The following is a 20979-nucleotide window of genomic DNA, read 5'->3' on the forward strand; positions in this document are numbered from 1 at the left end:
TTTTATTCAATGTAATATTATTTGATTTCAATTTTTTTTAAAACAAAGCATTTAAATTATAAATTCTTTGTTATATTTTGATTTTGTTCTGAAAAAAATCCAGAGCTTGTATGATTGATAACTTGTATGTAACTGGCTAACTGCAAAGATGTAATAACTTATGCATGTATGTATCATCGAGTATACACCACTATATATATTTTACCAGTTTACCTTTGTAGTCTTTTACGTAAATGACTATTTTTAATAAAATATTTATTGAACTAATCACATGCTCTGATATCATGTCAAGAAACCATCTCAACCAAAAGTTTAAGTTGATGGTTGGAGTCTCAAGATCGATTTTATACCCTATTTATAAGCAAAGACGAAGCTTGGTACAAGTTCTACCGGGGCCGAATAAACATCAATCTTACATATATTTCGAATTATAGTTATTTCTTTATTTTTTTTAAAAAATAGTGTATTACGGAGTATATTTTTTTTCCAAAAAATTTGCTCGGATCATCATGGTCTAGTCGGCTGGTCAGCCTGTACTTAACTTCATCTCTGGTTATAAGCCTTTACCTTTGAGGATTGCGTTTGTCATATCTAAACATTTTGTGTTGCACACTTGCATATTATTGGGTTGTTAGATGATCAATTAACCATGCATAGAAATGTATATAATAAATAATTATAAAAGATATCTGTTCAATTAATTTAAAAAATTATTGGATATAGTCATATATAAGTGTGAGATTTATAACAAGAGAAGTAAATTGAAGATTGAAAAGAAAAGATACAGCTATTTCAATATCAATGTGATGATGAGTAATATATACATACTAATTATCATCATAAGAAATTATAATGGTATTTTCTAGAGTTTTTATACCAAATTAGCCACTTTATACAAATAATTTAAAATAAGCTAAAATTTTGAGAATCAAAATTTGAAAATGGTTAGTTAATGGAAAACATTAATAAAAAATGCTCATTTTAATAAAATACTCTACAAAAGACGACAATCTATTTATGTTATTTTGCATGCAAAAATTCGTATTTTCTTCATTTAGTTTTTTCTTCATTTAGTTATAGAATAACTATAAACTCGGCTTATTATTATAGTTTTTTCAATATAATTTTTGATTATTTGCGTGATACCCTCCTGTTATTTTGAATTTTACATCAGTAAGAGGATTATACATCTGATGTACTACCTCTAATTCTATAGTTTCTGAGCATTATAATAAAGTTTTTGAGTTTTGTTTAAAAGTTTATGAGTTTCACTATGAAGTTTCTGAGTTTATTCACTTAAACATTAAGCTCTAAAAAATTATAATAAAACTCAAAAACATTACATATAAGTTTAGTTAAATTTGAGTTTTGACGGAAAAAATATTAAAATTTAACTTATAAACTTTATTATGCTCAAAAAAATACATATATGTTCAAAAACAAATAAAATTTAAGGTAATAAGCTCAAAAAAAATACATATATGCTCAAAAAATAAAAAAGTTGGAGGTAGTACATCCGATGTATGTTCCTTTTTCTCATTTTACATGGTACCCTGTGATATTGTTTACAGAAAAGTCACTATCTCTCCTAAACTTAGTAAATAGTTCTTAAAATACTCGAAGTACCACTACTAGAAAACAACTCATGTACGAATGTACGATTAATTTTTTTAATTGATCTAAATATGTTATTGTAAAAAAAATAAACTAAAATGTATATAAACTAAACTTTAAAATAGGAAACAAAGTTGGCTGGTGTGGGTGGTAAGGGCTCTCATCTCTTAAACAAGTGGTGAGGGGTTCGATTCCTGACTCTTGCGAATGAAAAAAGCCAAACTTGAGAGGGGTCAACCCATTAAATTGCGCTTTCAAGATCTGAAGGAGATTGCCCAAATTGTCGGTAGAGGATCTTTCCCCTGGTCAATACTTTAAAATAGGTGGAATATAGCATTTTGAATAATTTAACATTATTCAATAAGTTTAGGAATATTAAGATCGAACAATACCCTATAATATTTAGTCAACATACATTAATTAAGATCATGAGAAAATGGAATTATGGCAATGAACCTAAATTTGTACTTATAAAATCGAACTTTAAGTTCTCCCACGACATTATTATTATAATTATTAAGGTATGTAAGTGTAAGTCAAATAAGAAGATACCGCCGCATTCCTGTAGGGTTGCATGGCAATTTAACACACATGAACGTACGAATAATACGCAAATTGAAAGCATCAAATATGGATTATTACGATACAAAATTGTTAGCTTCCTATACTATAGTGGTGGACTCCTCTTCAGAATTGATACCTCCTGAGTCAATCGAAAAAAGAAAGGATATTCTCTCGCATCTACGTATCTTCTCGTTTTAAGGTGTGCACTTCATTTCTCACAAAAACTTTGACCGACAATAATTCTACATTCTAATTTAAAAAAACGGTAATTTTTTTCTTCAAACCAATTATCTCGTTAAGACCTTAAATTTGAAAAAAAAATGATCGCTTTTTGAACTCGTGGCAGTAGTTATGGTTAGTCAAACCTTTTTTAACTAATAACTTTGACCGACCATAATTCCCGACTACGAGTTGAGTCGGTGGTGAATTTTTTTTTTCAAATTGAAGACCTCTAAACGCTCAATTTGAAAAAAAAAATTATCATATTTTGAACTTGTAACCAAGAGTTATTGACGGTCAAAAGTTTTTTTTTGCAAGAAAAGAGGAGTACATCTTAAAAAATGAAAAAGTTGAGGGATACACGAGAGAATATCCCAAATAAGAATAAACATCCTGAACAGAACGCAGCTTAAAAACGAATTAAACTGAACGGAAAAAATAAAACTATATTGCGAAACTTGTGCAAAAGAGCTTTCATCAATTGTCATTTCAAAAGAATCCCTGTAATCTGAAACTAGACAAAGCTACATTGTACAGGCAATACCCTGACATGCTCTCCCTAAAGATCATGGACATATTAAACAATGTAACTGCCAAAATGAATCAATTTCCTATCCTGTAACTCTGTAAGGCTGTACCCTATACTTAATCAAGGTGCTATCTTTCTATTCTATTCACTGCTGTCATCTATTCTCGGGAATGTTCTCGACGCTCTATGTAAAAATCGACATCATCAAGCCATAAATAGGTACTTCAGGTCTTCTACTGTAAGACGAGTCTGACTATTTCCTGTTTCATCTTCTCCAAACGCAGAAGCAACCAACTCCCTCTTCTTTTGCTGCATAACCAGAATAAAAATACCATATCAGCAATTAGTAAGAATGTATTTGATCTCATAGAATACTTGGACAAGTGTTGAATAATAGCCGATCTAACTAACAACCCGGCCCAAACCTAGGGTCGGGAGCGGTCACTTACGGTAGGTCGCTAGGCTGTGGCCCACAGATCAACACGGGTCTTTCCCAGCGCATTTTGTCCTCACTCATGCACATCCCGGGAATCTTCCCGGAGGTCACCCATCCTAAGACTACTCTCAGCTAGGTGGAGTTATTTTGCATGGATAATCAGAAAAGAAAGTGCACTTTGTTGATATGAGTAGTACTTTCAATCCCTTTAAGCACTAGTCAGATTTCAAGCCTATCAATGGACCTCTTCAAGGGGGTACCCCACCCAAATAACGTCTTCGGTTCAGTGGAGTATTACGCTACGAGACCATGACAGTGTTGAACTCATGCAGGAGGGGCCTACCCAGCTCGAAGACGAACTAAACTAGATGGTGCAAACAAAATGAAATACAAGCATGCTTGCCTTGCACACAGTAAAAATAGAAAAAGTATAAATGTGAAAACAAAACTGGAAATACCTGCAACAACAAGTTTTTAACAGCTCTAATCTTTGAATTGATAGTCTCAAAATGTAAGCGAGATGGAGTGTCGAAAATGGGTAAGATATAAATAATGTTTCTGGCCTAAAATAAAGTGTCAAAGTCTCAAATCATGATAGAATGGTGGTGTGTCTAAAAGTGTGTAAAAGTGAAGTGCAGGAGCTAGAGCTACATAACCCAAAATATTTCTGAAGATTTCGGAGATGATCTGCAATCACTTTGAAGCTATAGGGCTAAAATATAGAGCAAAAAATTTACTCAGTAATGTTGAAATGTGAAAAACAAAAATTGAGTCAGTAAACAGTAAACGGGATTTGAGGTGTTGGAAAATACGGGAAGCAAGTTTTAAGCAACTGCTTTTCAGCATAATAAAATCCTACTGACAGGCAAAAATAACTATGTGAACTATGCTACACATCAAGATGACATCAAGTACCTGAAGAGCTAAAATCCGATCTTCGACAGTATCTTTAACGGTAAGTCTCACAACTGTAACAGGACGAGTCTGCCCAATTCGATGAGCTCTGTCAATTGCTTGGTCCTCGGTTGTAGGGTTCCACCAAAGATCCAAAAGAAGAACATGACAAGCTGCAACCATATTTAGCCCAAGACTTGCTGCCTTTAAAGACATTATCATAACAGAGACCTGCAATAATGAACAAGAAATCGAGCTAAGAATTTCTCCTCGGTGTGATCAAACCCATAAATTTCAAATAGTAAAACACATACTGCCATCTTCAGCTAAAACTGGGTTGATACAATAATGTCGTCCCAAATAAGTACTACTCACTTTAATTTCACACAAATTTGTTTGAACCCAGAAAATTCTAAAAGGATCGCGCATATGAATATGTGTGAGTGAAAAATATAGGGGTGAAATTTGGGGCATAAAAAGTAATCAACAGCAGACGCTCAAGGTGGCATAAAATGTTGAATAGTTTAGAACCTCAGGAAGAGTGTTGAAGTCCTTCACAGCTTTATCACGAGCAAGAACAGACATAGTCCCATCTAATCGTCGGTAGTGAATTGAACATTCTTTCAAGCCGTCCTCGAGCAAATCCAACATGCTTGTCCACTGAGAGAAGACAATTGCTTTCTCCACAACACCTGAACTAGCTGAACCCTTGCTCGCAACAGGGCTTTCATCGGTAATGGAAGATTCCATCGAGGTGTTATCAAGAATGATCATTTGAGGTTTAGATAGTGATTTAAGGACTTTAAGAGCTGTCTTAATTTTGGAGGAATTAAAACAATGGGCCGGAGAAAGTTCTGCCAACTCTGCTTGATCATAGGACTCAGAAGGAGAGCAAACTTGAGAACCATCGCGAGAAAACTCGGGAGACAGGCGGCAACTTTTCAACGCGCCTTTGGAAAATATCGAAGATGCGCAGAGTTGAGTTTTGCATTTTATTACAGGGCACTGATTGTCATCACCTGTGAGACGCTCAGAAATGCACTGATTGCAGAAAACATGACCACATATACTGACAACAGCGTCCTCAGGAGGATCCTGCAATATAAATAAATAAACCAGCAAACAATAAGCATGAAATTCTTCTTCTTGACTTAATACCAGCAGACTTGCTTAATGCAGATTGCAAACAGATATCGAGCATTATATGAAACTAAAACTACGAAGTTCAACCATCAAAATCCAAAATCATAGTGAATATGTGGCTAAAAACAAAACATACGACTGAGTGAAAGAAACCATGCATATTGCTTGTTAAAACATAGATAATTCCATTAGCCACATGATAGGCTTCAATTTACTGTACTAATGTAATTTGTAAATTAGCATCAAAGTCAAACAGAAATAACAAGCATGGTAGACTCAAAAAGCAGTTTAATTGAATAAATGACAGATAAACCATGTACCCTGCATATGCCACAAATTGCCAAGGATGCTTCTAAGCAATTCAAAAGACAAATCTGCTGCTCACGGGGAAGCTTCTTTGCTGCACTGATAGAAGATTTCAGAGCTGAATTAGACCCATAACCTTTCACCAGAAAAGGATGATCGCATGCTTGCCGGAGTCGTAAGAGCATTAATAAAATGTTCACATAATTTTGTTTGACCGTTCCAGATTCCGCATAAGCCTAAAAAAAAGAGTGAAAGAAATCAGAAATGTTTCAAAAATGAAAGCTATGACAACAGAAGAGATAGGACCACAGGAATTGTAAATTTGTAATAAAGGTCTAACTTTGAAAAAAAATTACTTAAAACTGTCAGATGTTTTCAATTACCAAATGACTTTTCCCTTATACAGTTATACTTGCAGTTCTTACCCTATTCTTGCCTAATGCCAAGAACGGATATAACAAAACACTCTTAAAATGCCAAGCACAAGAAATGGAGTGTCCGGCAGAACACGGCATCACACAAACAACGTTATAACAAAGCTTAAGCAAACCTCCTATTGAAACCATCCCAAAAACCAAGGATCTCCCAACAAATATCATACAGAAAGATCAGAGGCTGTCAGCTCTTTAGAAAGTAAAGCCTTAAGATGAAAGAATATGGAGAATTTATGCCAGCAAAAAACCGCATGCTTGGACAGACTCAACAATGTTCGTATACAAAAATGGGGACTCAGCAACAGATAACTTCCTACTGTCTTATAACTTTGAAGCAAGGCATTTGGGAGATCTGAGCTAATAAGACTCTTCAAGATGAAGTATACAAAAACAAAAGGAGTCTATTTCTAAACTCACGTTTGGGACAACAAAGAAGGGCCATCATAACCCAACATGTTACAGCAGTAAACTGAAAAGACTACAAACATACTTGAAATTGGGCACGAGAGTCAGCCTCCAGCCTGGTGTAGAAATCACGCTCCTCCTGCGAAAATTCCACTTTCTTCAACTTCACAGATTTAGGAGGCAAGTTGATAATTGGTTCTCCATCAAGAAGTGTTCCTGATAAAACATCAAATTATACAAGTAATTGAGAATATTACGGCATATTATCTCTTTCATACTCATGGACGGGCGCTGATGGCCATGGTATAAAATGTCCCCATTACATTAAATAACATGGAACTTAATCCCGGGAAAGTACAAAAATGCACCAATATATGTCTTTGGAGTTTTAAGTTATACTGGTTGCGACCCATTACACTTACACTACACCTTTGAAATCTTTATAGCTTGACATCAAGACCGTTATCACACTCGTGGTCAATATCAAAAAAAAATTATCAAGGAACTGTTGGAAATATAGTCTCACTATAAGGGCGAAATTATATTTAGAGAATATATGTTGTTGTGTCGTGGTATGGAGGCCACTGAATGAGAAACGAAATCGCCCGACTACGGTACAAATCGATATAGGCGTCGTCCCCCAAGGTCACACAACACTCCTAAAAGTTGTGTACTCAACTATTAAGAGTTGGAACTCATATGGTATGCTCAAAATTATCATAGAGAAGTAGTAGAGATATATGGAAGATGTGTATGTCAAATGACTACATACTTCTCATATTTATAGTGATTAATTAGCACTATAAAGAGGCATAACCACTACCATAAACATGGAGTTAGTGGGGTTATAAACATGCATTTAGTTGTGAGATGCTTTTACGAGGTAATGGAAGGCATCTCTCTAATACAATGTATTTAGACGACATTACTAGCCTTAGCATTACTTCCAACAAGAACCAGGTGGTACTGTGGTAGACAATTTGGATGCCACCTAATTACTTGGAAATATTTAGTGAAAGAGAATTATTAACATTCCATTTTAATATTGCTGATGTGACGCTTGGATGCTGTTCAATTTACTACTGTATAATAAATTAACGTCTCTCCATATACAGTTTCATTGCGGATTTCACTCATGTATACCATGTTCTATTCATGTTAGCCAATCCCAAACCATCGCATTCACTGTATGCGACAAACAAAATCAAATAGATGCCCCTATATCTGTTTAGAACACATAGTAAAAAAAACTACACATGTTACACGCAAACTGGATCAAAAACAGTTCTTGGATGAACAATGAATCAAAAAGAAAATCTTTGTTGGATCTACCCCCTATTTTTATGAAAGAAATGCAGGTGATTTTTGATGACTAAAAGATCGCTAAAAGACAAGGTTTTAGCAATTCAAAACAGACTAGCCAAATTCTAGGTTTCCACATGATCTTTTATCTAGAGCAACATCTCAGAAATTGCAGGCTCAGACTCACATCCTAGACCCAATGCTTTCAAGTCAATTTGGTTTCGTTTAATAAGTAGACACATGGAAATATTCTGTGAATGAAACGTGAAAGTTTATGGAGTCTAACCTTTGGTACGTCTTAACATTATGGTCTTCAGAACAGCTTGCAACTTTTTGTACCCATTAATTGGGTCTTTAACGATTGGAAACTTAACCATTGAACAGAAGGACTTGTAAACTGAATATGGGTCGTATCTGAGAAATCTGAAGTAACTATAGAGATCATCAACAGAATTCTGAATAGGAGTCCCGGACAAGCACCATCGACGTTTTGCCCGAAGACCCCAGCAGGCCTGGGCAACCTGAGTCCTGTAATTCTTGATACTTTGGGCCTCATCGAGTACTACTCTGAACCAATTTACCCTAGCAAGAGGGCGAGCAGAAGACTCTAGAAATCCATCATCCATTACTTTCTTTAAGCGTCTTTTATCAGATTTTGAAGGGTGCTTTCTTTTCTTACTAGATGCACCAGCATCATCAGCTTGCCGTTTTCGCTTCTCATCCTCTTTAAGAGACACAGGCTTTGGGACCTCCATGCTTACAATAGAATATGTTGTAAGAACAACATCATAGTTAGCTAATTCATATGGATCCTTGGTCCTGCCACTCCCATGGTACATACATACAGAAAGCTTAACTTTGTCTGACACCTTATTCCTCAGTTCATCTCCCCACTGCCTAAGCACACTAGTAGGGCATACAACAAGTGTTCCACCAGAAGGCCTCCCTTTTACGGAAGAAGATGATTGCACCTCTGTAGCTGGGCCATTTTTCACTTTTTTGTCACCTTCCGCCTCCAAATCTAATGTTTCGTGCTCACGTTGATCCACTATCCCCATTGTCTTTGCCACCGGAGCTCTTTCAGTAAGAATAAGAGCAATGGTCGACACTGTTTTCCCAAGTCCCTGTGTAAAGTAGATGCGTTTTACAAACGTGTACATAAATACTACCTCCATCCCACCATCCCAAACTTACCATCCTCTATTAACTTTGATGGTCAGCCAAAGTCAACTATTGACATGTCTGATTGATGAAAATAGTTATTTTCATATAATCATCAAAGTCAATTGAAGAAAATACAAATGGGATAGAGTGAGTAACAAGCACACCGTAACAAAAAAAATAATAAAAAATTGTGAAACCAAAAAAAAATGCATGCTAAGGGTTGTACGGCCTGAACCTGATCGTCGGCTAAAATACCTCCCGAACATTGCACACTAGTTGTTTCTTTTTGCACCATCCATGACAATGCAATCCGCTGGAAAAAAAAACAAAGAACCTCAATTATCTGTATAAGGTGGCAGAATATAGAAACCACTGGAGAGATAACAGAAGACAAAACAAAAACAAAAACAAAAACAAAAACAAAAACAAAAAAAAAAAACAAAAACAAAAAAAAAAAAAAAAAAAAAAAAAAAAAAAAAGATCTCACCCCCTTAAAAAAAACAATTAGGCTTTGATTTTTAATATAATAATATATAAGTCACAGGCTCACAGTACATTTTGCAGATCGACCCACCTCCACTCTCTCTCTCTCTAAAGAAAAACCAAATGAATAAACATAAATAGGGACCAGATTGTCTAAGTTGTAGCACCCAAAGAATCCACTTAAGCAAATACAAAGGTGAAGGATTCGAATTCAGCCCTTCACTCAAGCCATGCAATTATTTAATCAATAGCTGGAACAAGGAGGTGAATAGTAAATCCCTGATTGAGAAAATAAATGTGTTCTTAACATCAGTCAAGTAGCAATGAAAATTTGTACCTGGTGCCTGAGAAGAGGTACATCTAAAACGCCGTCAGGTGGGGTAGCCTCCGACTTTGGTTGTGAAAGATCCTGTGACAAACATAAGGGAAAAAGGTTTAGATTCCGTGAAACACTGCCAAGGAGCTAGAGAATATGTACCATATCTGCAGCTCTTCCTGAACAGCCCAATGAGTTAACACATTAAGTAGAATGTGAAATATTGTATCAGGGTATTAAAAAGCGGAAATGGTCGCAAAATATTTACTTCGTCTGATAAATTAAAGCAACATGGCTAAATATAGAACAAATATACCTGCACTACTGCTTGGAAAATTAAACGTTCATCAGCTGCCTTCACTCTGGCAGCATTAACAGCTACTTGATGGTTTGGCAGAGCCAACGGTAAACATGCGGGAGAAAATGTTGACATATGTGAGGTTACGGACTTTTTATGAACAGAATATTGATGAACTTGTGCAGGTGCACTTAAGTCTTCAATTACGCACACATCATCATCATCGTTGTCATCAGCCTCACTGTACACCCTGTGACCTAATAACCTTGCACCGGAGACCTCATTAGAGCCACAAAAGGCATCATATTTAATATTTGCAGCCTCCACAACCTTCTCTACCCCTTTATTGAAAGGCAAACCACCGGAATTGGCATAAAAACCATTTAGCAAAGGCAAATTGGTTGGTTTTCTATCGGTAACAAAACTATGACGATAATTATTCGAGTGACCAACTCGACTTCCAGAGTAACGAGTTTCAGATGATGCAACAGATTTCCTATCACCAAAATCAAACGACGTCCCTCCAAATGCATCATTTTTACTTGTAACGCAAGATGTGCCCTCAAAACCATTGAGTACAGCCAGTCCCCTGTCCCTTTCGTCTTTAATTTCGACAGCTTGTTTAATGCATGGCTGGTTCATCTGCCGCCAACAAAATGGATCTGCTGAAGCATCGTCTGTAGTTGTACTACTACTATCAACGGTATTAAAAGTGTTCACTTGATCAAAAGTGAAATTGTCATGGAGAGTTGAATCAATAAAATAATACGGTGTAATCTCGGATGAAGATGTATTTGCCGTTTGAACCTGAGATGCTAAGATGGTTTTTTCATCAGTCCATGCATGAGAAGACACGGAATCATTTAGCTTCACAACATTCGTAACTGCATCGTTCGTCAGCATCATACCATAGCCCATGCCGTCTAAGGAATTTTGATTTGGAAAACCACTATATATGTCATATGTGCTCAAACAATCCTGTGTAGACGAGAAACACTCTGTCTTCATTAAGAGAGGAGACTGATCCAAAGCACGTTCAATGTTGCTTTTCCCAGGTGATGTTCCATTAGCTTCAGTTAATGACATATCTAGAGGCGAAGTAAAAAAAACTTGCTCAAGAGCCTCCCCCTTCTCAGCACTACTTCCCCTTTCAGCAACATATTCTACAAAATTGAAAAAGTGAGATGAAAAGTTAAAGCAATTCTGCTATGAGGTAACATAAATGATCAAACAAAGTATAGAAATATTGAACTAAAGCAAGTTCAGTTAGCAAATACACTCAATACCATGTAATACATAAACTCAGACTAAAGCACTCAATTGATCTATTACGATTAAAATTAAACTCCCAAATTAAGAATTATACATCCTCAGCTGCCGACATAGCCAGACAATAATCGCACCACCAAGGGTTACAGATAGAAAAGACATTATCAACAATACGGGATTCTTAGAAAATTCGGGTGTACAAAAAAAAACCTCGTCACTAAACCATTAGCCTGTAAGAGTCAACAAAAAATGTAACCAGGAACTCTAGCTACATTTTTTAAGAACACCAAAATTCATGCTGAAAAGGAACAAAAACATTCATTATTATAGTTTGGTTCATTCGAACTTCAGCAATGCTCGGACAAAAGGCCAAGAATTAGACCTTTCAAATCCATCATAATATGATATAACCAAGGTCCAAGAGCCAAGCGGTCCATCAGGCAACATTTGTACACCACAAAATCAGCACAAGGTTCACCTTGAAACTTTATAACCTCAATCATGCAACGAAACAAAATGCTAAAAGGCTCCAATTGATTGTTCTATTCATATTGAGATTTTATCAGCACGCAGCATGTTTCAAGGTGCGCACAGCTATGAAAGCTTACCCAGTCTAAAATTTGAATCACAATTATTGCCTACATGAGCACCTGAAACCCTTTCCTGGGTGGAGTCAACTGCCGGATAAAATGGATTATTCTGCATACCAGAAAATATTTATTAAGTATTGAAGAAGATAAATATACAGTGAGAAACTAGAGCTTCCAATTATCTCAATACCAGAACAAACTAATAACATGGAGCGCAAAATCTTACGAGGAGACATCTCGTGAAATCTCTAACTATAAAGCACAAAAGTTCAACAAAACAGACCATCACAATATAGATTATATGTGTAACGTGTAACCCATGCCAGCAAAAAAACGTGGAGATGGAGAATTGTTCATTTATGAAAATAAAAGTCAAACAACTGCGAAAATCTGAACGATATAGTGAATGAAAATGAAAAACAAGAAGTGGATATACCATCAGTGATTGATGTTATGGAAGGAACCTTCAAACAATAGGCCAAGTTTTAAACCATGGTCTAGAAGCAACAATAAAAGGCTCCTTACATTTCATCAATCGTTGATCTCAACCACCAAACAGTGGCAAACACATACTTATCATTGTCGAAAAAGGCATTATTAAGTGCCTAAAATATATTGATTCATCATTGATATCCTATCATTCGTGTAGAATTACTGGTTTTTTACATTTGTAGTGAATATAGTTATTTCATCTCAAAAAAAAATAAGGGATTAAATTAAAATGGCTCACAAAACCCTCTCTGTTTCATTTTCATCTAGTAGTCGATGGTCATCCCATTCTGTTATACGCCTGTTTGAAATTGCTTGTCATTGTAGGCTAAAGGTCGTTGACATCCAACCCCCGTTACCCTAATTTGAGCAAGGGCCTTTTATAGAAAGTAACTATATCATTGCCAAAAGGATCAGGTGGGTTGGGTCAAATGTCGTAAGATAAAAAATGAATCTTTCAAAATAGTTTGTGACATCTTTTTATCTGCCTTCTTAAATTTGAAAGAAAAAAATTAAAGATTCTTGAAAGAGTCATATACATTAAGTTATTTTAATAATCATTTTACAATTTAAATGATACTTCGTATATTTTATAAGTATAAAACTGATATTTTAATCATATTTTTGATTTGCAATACTAACATTACTTTACGGTTCCGAGTGTTGGGCCGTGAAACATTGTCACATTCAAAAGATGAGTGTGGCGGAGATGCGCATGTTGAGATGGATGTGCGGACATACAAGGAAAGATCGGTTAAGGAATGAGGTGATTAGGGAAAAGGTAAAGGTGGCGCCAGTAGAGGACAAGATGATGGAAAACCGACTAAGATGGTTTGGCCATGTGAGAAGGAGACCTATGGACGCACCAGTTACGAGGCTGGAGACTCTTGGATTGGAGAACTGAACAGGTCCCTAGAGGTAGAGGAAGATCGAGACAGACATGGTTGAGAGTGATAGAGCACAATATGAGATTTCTGGGGCTTGAGGAGAGTATGGTGATGGAGAGGGCACAATGGAAGGAAAGCATACATGTGGATTTTTAGTATTTGATGTTTTTTTGACATATTTAGTGTTTTTATTTAATTTAAAGAAATTAAATTATTTATTCTTCTCTCCTTTATTACACTTTTTTTACCAACCACTTTCTTATAGATTTTACTTGGTTTACTTTTAAGGCATTTGGATCCTTACTTCTACTTCGGTTTTTAAATCGTTTTAATCTTTTCTCTCGATTTAAATTTTTAAGTTTTTGTAAAAGAAATCCGGAATTCGATTTTAAAACCCCTAAGTTTACCTTGACTTTCCATTACATTTTCGTTCTTCCTTTTTGTTTTTCATTATCCCTTTTTATTCGCATTTTGAGGCGTGCGTTCACTCATGAACGGTTCGAAAGGATGATTCATGTCAGCCGACCCCAAATCATTTTGGGATTAAAGCTCTGATGTTGTTGTTGTTGTTGATTGTTTTTCTTTTATATGTTCATAATATACATTTTGTGGTGGAGGCAGGATTTAAACTCAGTGAGGGCGAAAAATCTCAGCGAGATCTAACGAGTTATTGTATAAAGAAAACTCGAAAAAGGTTTGGAAATTTTTAACTAAAAACTTTGAAATATTCATCATACCCTAGCTTCACCACTGTATACATTAAATATAAACTTAAAGCACTCTCGGGTTTTGTCCCTAAATTAGTGGGGTCGTTTCGGTTTGCACGTCAGGTCAAACTTTATAGGTCGGGTCGTAACAAATTTTGATAAGTCTAGAAGTAAGGCACTATCGGGATATTAACAATAATGAGGACACTGAGCTTAATTTCATACGTCTCAACATACAAATGTGAATTTAATCACTTATCCTTGTAACGCGATTCTACCACTTCATCAAAATTGGCAGCATCCTTATGGCAAAAAAACGCCCCTGCAAGTAACCGAGAAGCCACAACAGTCATCCTATAAATCTTTTTCTATGTCTTCTCACTAAACCTAGAGGCTCGAATGATAAAGCCAAGTGCTTCAAACCTCCAACTATCTTTTTTGTACTTATATGTTTACAGTTTATTGTGTGTCATAGCAATAACTTATTATACTTAAAAACTTCAATCTGATATTCAAAATATTTGAGGTTCATCAAGCCAAACTCGTTTTATCACATTCAAGAAAATGGGAAACTATTTTTTTCAATCAAAAGAGACAAACTTCGTCCAATATAAATCATACAAGAGATGCCGAATACCACCCACTATAAATAAGTCGCCAAAGGTTCACTTCAATATCTAAAAAACAGGACCATCTAGTTTGGCAACAGGCATCCAAGATTGTTATACAACACGTATTTAGCCACAAATGAATAGTCTAAGGCCTTGTTTGAATAGAATTAAAGATAGGGGCAAAAGGATGCAAATTCCCTTGATGGTTAGCAAATAGGGCACGAGGGAAATGGAGAGATTTATTTACCCCACTCCAAATCAAATCAAAATCTTTCTACCATACGAAAGTTTTTGGAGGGAAAATCCCCCTCGTGCCATTCCCCCTCCCTTCACTTTCCCTTACTTCCTTCCCCCCTCCCCTCTCTACCATCCCCTTCCGTCCTCAACTGTTATTCAAACGCCCCATATCGAAACACTAGAGATAGGGAATCCAAAACCCGTCATTTCATGCAAAGGGCATTTCTCTCAAAATTCACTCAATTAATACATTAAATTGTCCCTCAAATTTTCCCAAGACACACAAAGTGTGCTCCTTTCGAAATTCCTCCATGTACACTCTTACCTTAAATTCAGAATCTAAGTAATCCGTACTATACCATACCTTAAACTCTTAGTAATATAATCTGAAAACCATAATTGAGCACTAATTCAGCCATTTCGTGCAAATAACTTTAATCAACACCCAGTAAACCATAATTCTACTCAAAAAAATTGCACATCAAAATACATAATTCACACAAAATCAAACATTACAACTTTCAAAATTTTAACTTAGAAAATACCGGTAATTCAGGCAAAGGGTTCTCCTGTGGCGGCAATTCCTCGTCAAGAATCGTAAAAAATGAGTCGATATCAATGGCAAAATCATCATCACCACCACCACCATTATCAACAAATAACCCACCAATATCAACATCATCACCATCATCATGATTAACAACATCACTCGAGAAATCATACATACAGTCGAAATCAAACCCCTTATTATCATCCGCCGACGCTGACATCATCATCACCAAAATTCAAATCAAATCAATTCAATTCAATTAATTTGGACAATTAAAAAAATACTACAGAATTACGCAATTATAGTAGTATAGTATTAGTAATTGGGTGAAAGAATTGTCCATAAAAAGAAGTGAATTTTGAAATCATTCTATTAGGGTTATGAATTTGGAGTGTGAATGTATGTAGGTTAAAATTGGGGGAAATTTCGTAGAGGTTTCAGGTAAAAGAAGAGACTTTTTATTCAACTTTAGAAACTTTGTATTGTAATTGTAGGTGTGTTTTGCAAGCTGGAGGAGTTGCGGTGGGTTTTATTTATTTTATGGAGTGGTTGGTTATGATTATAGTGGGAAAATGAAGGGATTGAGGTTGAATTTAAATAGTGTGCCAAGAAAAAAAAAACCGTTAGATTTTTTATTTTTTGATTTTTGAAATATTTTATAGTATAGGACTGGTATTATTTTGTACCAAAAAAAATAAAAAAAATTGTATTTGTTAGTAGTTTATTAGGAGTATGAGTGTATGTATGACTTATGAGAAGGTTGTATAGGGATAGAGCTGATGACACTTAGATTGGTCAGGTCATGTATATAATGTGGAGGTGGGTTGGAGTTAGGATTTTCTACCTTTGAATGAAGTGGATTATACACGTGATTTTCAGATACATGCCGTAAATCACGTTGAAAGTCATATTTTTCTATGTTTGGAGTGGACTGTATCACGAGAGTTAACATACATAATACTGTGATTTACAGTGGTTTTTACGATTTTCTTTATTTGACCATATCACATCAGATCTCATATATACCGTGATTTACGTGAGAGTCAAATTTTATAATGTAGAGTGTCACGAGATTTGACATACATATAATAGGGTGGATTCACAGTTATAGTTGGATCTGCCCATTCACTTATGGTGTGTAAGAATACAACTATTGATATTTGCATATGTTAAGCCACGTATATTAACGTGGTGGTGGGTTGGAGCAGGATTTTCTACCTTTGGATGAAGTGGATCATAACACGTGAGTTTCACATACGTGCCGTAAATTACGGTGAAAGTCAGATTTTTCTATGTTTAGAATGTACTATATCACGTGAGTTAACATACATAATACCGTGGATTGCGATGGATGTCAGAAATTTCTATATTTAACCAAGTCACATGAGATCTCATATAGACTGTGATTTACGGTGGGAGTCAAATTTTATTGTCTAGAGTATCACGTGATTTGACATACATAATAGAGTGGATTCACACTTATAGTTGGATATGCCAATTCACATATGGTGTTTAAGGATACAACTAATGACATGTGGATCTGTCGGCTCATGTATATAACGTGGTGGTGTGTTAGAGTTGGGTTTTTTACCTTTGGATGAAGTGGAGCATAAAACGTGAGTTAACATACATAATACGTGGATTATGGTGGATGTCAGAATTTTCTATATATGAGCATGTCACATGAAATCTCATATTACCGGTAATTTATGGTGGGAGTCAAATTTTATAGTGTGTACGATGTCAAGTGAATGTATAACATGGTGAATACACGTATATAACGTGGTTTTAGGGTGAAGTCAAACTTTTCAGTATGTGGATCAATTCGCGTTTTATAATCTATTAATTTCCTTAAATCCCTCAATCTTTTTCTATACCCCGACTTTTGTTTGATTTGTTTTGAAATATTTTATACATAGTATATTATAGTGTAGTATGTTTATGTTTCGAAGTCACACCCTTATTTCAAAAAAAAAATGACGATTGGATCTGCCCCGTTCACATATGGTGGGTCATGTCACGTTAGTTCTCATACATACCGGTGAAATCATATTTTTCTATCTTAGGACTATATCATGTGAGTTAACATAGATAACACCGTGATTTACAATGGATGTCAATATTTTCCATATCTAGTCATATCACATAATATCTCATATATACCGTTATTTACGGTGGGAGTCAAATTTTATATTGTGTACAGTGTCACATGCTTGGACATATATAACAGAGTGAATTCACATATATTCCGTATAACATAATGAATTCACGTATATAATTTGGTGTTACGGTGAAAGTCCTTTTTTATATGGATCAATTCGCGTGTTATTCTTCATTAATAGTCGGCCCTTGTCCGTTCACATATACTCTCTCTGTCCCCGTTAATAATTTACATTTGTTTTATTTCTCCTTCACAAAATAAAGCAAATATATAAACTATTCACTAGGACAAAGGGAGTAGTGTTTACGGACACAAGTAACACCGAAACTGAAAATACATATTAAGCTACATTAAACTTATGCAAATTATAAGAATTATTATTTTATATTTACCTAATGAAAAAAAATTACCCCATATATAATACATATTACGTCTCACAGAATTTTAAACAATTTCGTCGATAGAGTTGGACTTCTCATAATTTTACACTACATGAACCAGGTATAAAGTGTGTAACATACCTCTAGGCCCTAGTTATACGAGTTAAGTAGTTGTTTGATGTCCATAGACAACAGCTAGTTTATCCGCAAGAGCATCCCCAAAGATCATCTGTCCCACTTTTTGTATCTCATTGTGTGTGTCATTCCACTTACCTTCTGACACATCACTTGTTGCAAAATAAAATATTGCAATAATTATATTAATTCATTGATATGTTAGAAGGTGATTGGAGTAACACACACATTGAGACACCAAATAGGACAGATGATCCCCACTAAGTTGATATTAGCTTACCTTTGCTACCTCATTTTTGTAAGCTACAACAATTTCAAGTTGTAATATATTTCAATGGTTTGGCTAATTTACAAGTAACTTGATTGAACTCACTTAACACATTTCTCTATTTATTTATTCAATTTCTAAATTTTCAATTAAAATTAAATCTTTATTAATAGGATCATTATTTTCCTATTTGTCATATTTCTTTTATGGGTCCATTTGAGTAAGTAGCCCCGTGAAGCTACTAGCTTAAAATTGTTTGAGCAAAGCTAATCTACATGAATAGCTCCAATGGTTGAGCTAGCTACTAGCTTGCAACTTCTTAGAAGGTCTTTTTACCAACTATTGAAAATGCTCTAAGTAATCATGGTTATTATTAAATTTAACACTAATAAAATAGCCAAAAAAATTCATGAAAAAAAAAATAGCCATGCATGTGATGTGCAATGAAAATTGCATATAGTTAACGTGTTTGTGTAATGCTAATCAATAGTTTTTCATTTGTGTCATTGTCTAGTGCAGTCTAAACTAAGGCAAAATGATGAGAAGAGTATCCAACAGTTTTGTATTGGATTGAATTAAAGGCTCGAAGCAAAAGCCCTTCGACACGGCACAGATGATTGTCACTTGCTTACTTGCTTGCTATCCGTTGACCGTTGCTACGTTGGTGTACTTGATAGTACAATTAGAAGTGACCACAGGGGTTGGTTTAGACCATCCCCAAGCAGTGGTCACGCTAACTAGGTCACGACCCGATTTTACTCTTAATTCCACCTTATTAACCATGACCTATTTTCACCCTCCTCCTGCCGAGGAAGGTCGCGACCTGCGCATCAACCCAATCATTTTCCGCTTCACAACATTCCCAATCATACCCCACTATCATATTATATACTTTTTTATTTTTTTATTGTTCCACCAATCAAATTTGAATGGGAGAGTCACATAAGTGGTCAATTTGTGACCAAAGTGACCAAGTTTGGTCACAAATTGACCTTTGGTCACAAATTAACAACTTTGGTCACCAATTAAGTACCTTAATTACCCCATTAACCATGACCAAGCAAGGTCATGACCAAGCAATTGACCTTGCTTGGGAATGGTCTTAGAGGCGGGCCGGATGTTGTCGATCTTGAATCTGCCCTGAGGGGGGTGACCGGCCCTAAACCGACCCATATTTGGGCCTACGCTGACCCACAAGTTCGGTGCAATTTTTTGATTTTTTTAAAAGAGAAATTCCAACAAATGGCAAGCCAGGAGGCTGAAGGGTCAATGGTAGGCCGTGGGTTGTAGACCGTAAGGTTGGTCGGGACCAGGTTTATGAACCATGATTCTGCTTGAGTTATCAAAAGGCCATGAAGAGTCTAAGCAGATTGACCGAGCCTTGCGAGCGAGGACTTGACGAGCGGAATCGGGTCAGGTCGACGCGTGCAATCGACTACCTCTAAGTACAATATATATGCACAACCTTGGGACCCTACTTAAAGTCTTAAACCCAACAACCTTTTTGTGGTTTAGTGCTTCAAATCAATCGAAAACTATGTTATTTAATTAAACTTTGTGGATTTCCTTCTCTATTTCTCGAAAAACAAACAATGGCAATCAGACTGCAACATGTATCGATAAGCGCGCGTCAGATCGACGACACATGAGACTTTTCTTTGCGTTCAATAATATTTTTTCGCATCATTCACATTCATTTGCAATAAGAACATCTATGGGGCCGAAATCGACGTCGCGACGAAAATCGATCCTAAAATCAAATCCATAAAAATAAGTCCAAATATAACACAAGATCAAAATATGTCAAGACGGATAATCGTCATAATGTCCATCCATATCTCAAAATAATATTGTGTGAAAATGAAGTAAGTAGCTTTAGAGGACGTGAGGTGCCTTGTGCCTTCCCTAAAAGTCGTGACTCAACCAGTACTTGTTAGACCTAGAAAACCTAACTCGACCAGTTAAAGACAGCCCGAGATTCGAGAGTGATCAGAAATTGCCTGACTCGATTACGAGTAGTTATTTACGGCTCGAACCTTAAATCCGAATTGACCGACCTATGCTTTGGTTAACCTAATGTTGACCTGACCCGAGGTAAATCGTCAAAATTTTGTATGCTGTAAACAAATTAATAAAAATAAAATAAATACTTATTCATTCATATTTTTTCATTCCTTGCAAATAGAGACTCATCTTGATATCATTTTAACAATATTTTTTTTATTTTTCATTTGCTTAAGTAAAAAAAAAAAAAAAAAAAAAAAAAAAAAAAAAACTTTCTGAAAAACAGTTTTATAAAATAATAGTCAAATCCCTACAATTTTTCAAGAAATAACTTACTAAAAAACACATTTTCAAAATACATAAACAGTTTTTTTTCTAAAGTTAAGCCAAACATGCTCTACGAGTTTTTCAAGGTAACAACTATATTCAGTTTGAAATTGGAATGTTCGCGCACATTGCCCGAAGCGGAGAGAGAATGGGCACGACTCCCATATCCCGTTCTACAATCCAAATTAAAGCGGCTCGGCCGTTCTAAGTTTCTGGGTAGGATAGGAGGGGGCATCGAACCTCCTACCAATAGGCGA

The 20979-nt window shown here is 35.6% G+C and overlaps 1 protein-coding gene across 3 annotated transcripts in view; it reads right to left on the reverse strand.

The window, feature by feature from the left end:
• Positions 1-16228, reverse strand: part of LOC141592926 (helicase-like transcription factor CHR28) — a 31808-nt gene extending 15580 nt beyond the window's left edge. Inside the window, exons 1-11 of one of the 3 annotated variants that reach the window (XR_012521258.1) lie at positions 15443-16228; positions 11985-12075; positions 10126-11270; positions 9831-9902; positions 9246-9323; positions 8133-8970; positions 6630-6760; positions 5720-5941; positions 4788-5351; positions 4278-4487; positions 3036-3235 (exon numbers count right to left, since the gene is read on the reverse strand). Coding sequence is in view for 2 of the 3 variants with exons in the window: in XM_074413814.1 (XP_074269915.1) it covers positions 3131-3235; positions 4278-4487; positions 4788-5351; positions 5720-5941; positions 6630-6760; positions 8133-8970; positions 9246-9323; positions 9831-9902; positions 10126-11270; positions 11985-12075; positions 15443-15673 (3687 nt within the window). In the remaining variant the exon portion in view is untranslated. Of the gene's footprint in view, positions 1-2846; positions 3236-4277; positions 4488-4787; positions 5352-5719; positions 5942-6629; positions 6761-8132; positions 8971-9245; positions 9324-9830; positions 9903-10125; positions 11271-11984; positions 12076-15442 lie in introns of those variants that run through there. The other 2 variants (XM_074413814.1, XM_074413815.1) reach the window with 2 other exon arrangements.
• Positions 16229-20979: the final 4751 nt, after the last annotated feature.

The sequence above is a fragment of the Silene latifolia genome, chromosome 7, assembly GCF_048544455.1.
Source record: "Silene latifolia isolate original U9 population chromosome 7, ASM4854445v1, whole genome shotgun sequence".
Lineage (NCBI taxonomy): Eukaryota > Viridiplantae > Streptophyta > Magnoliopsida > Caryophyllales > Caryophyllaceae > Silene > Silene latifolia.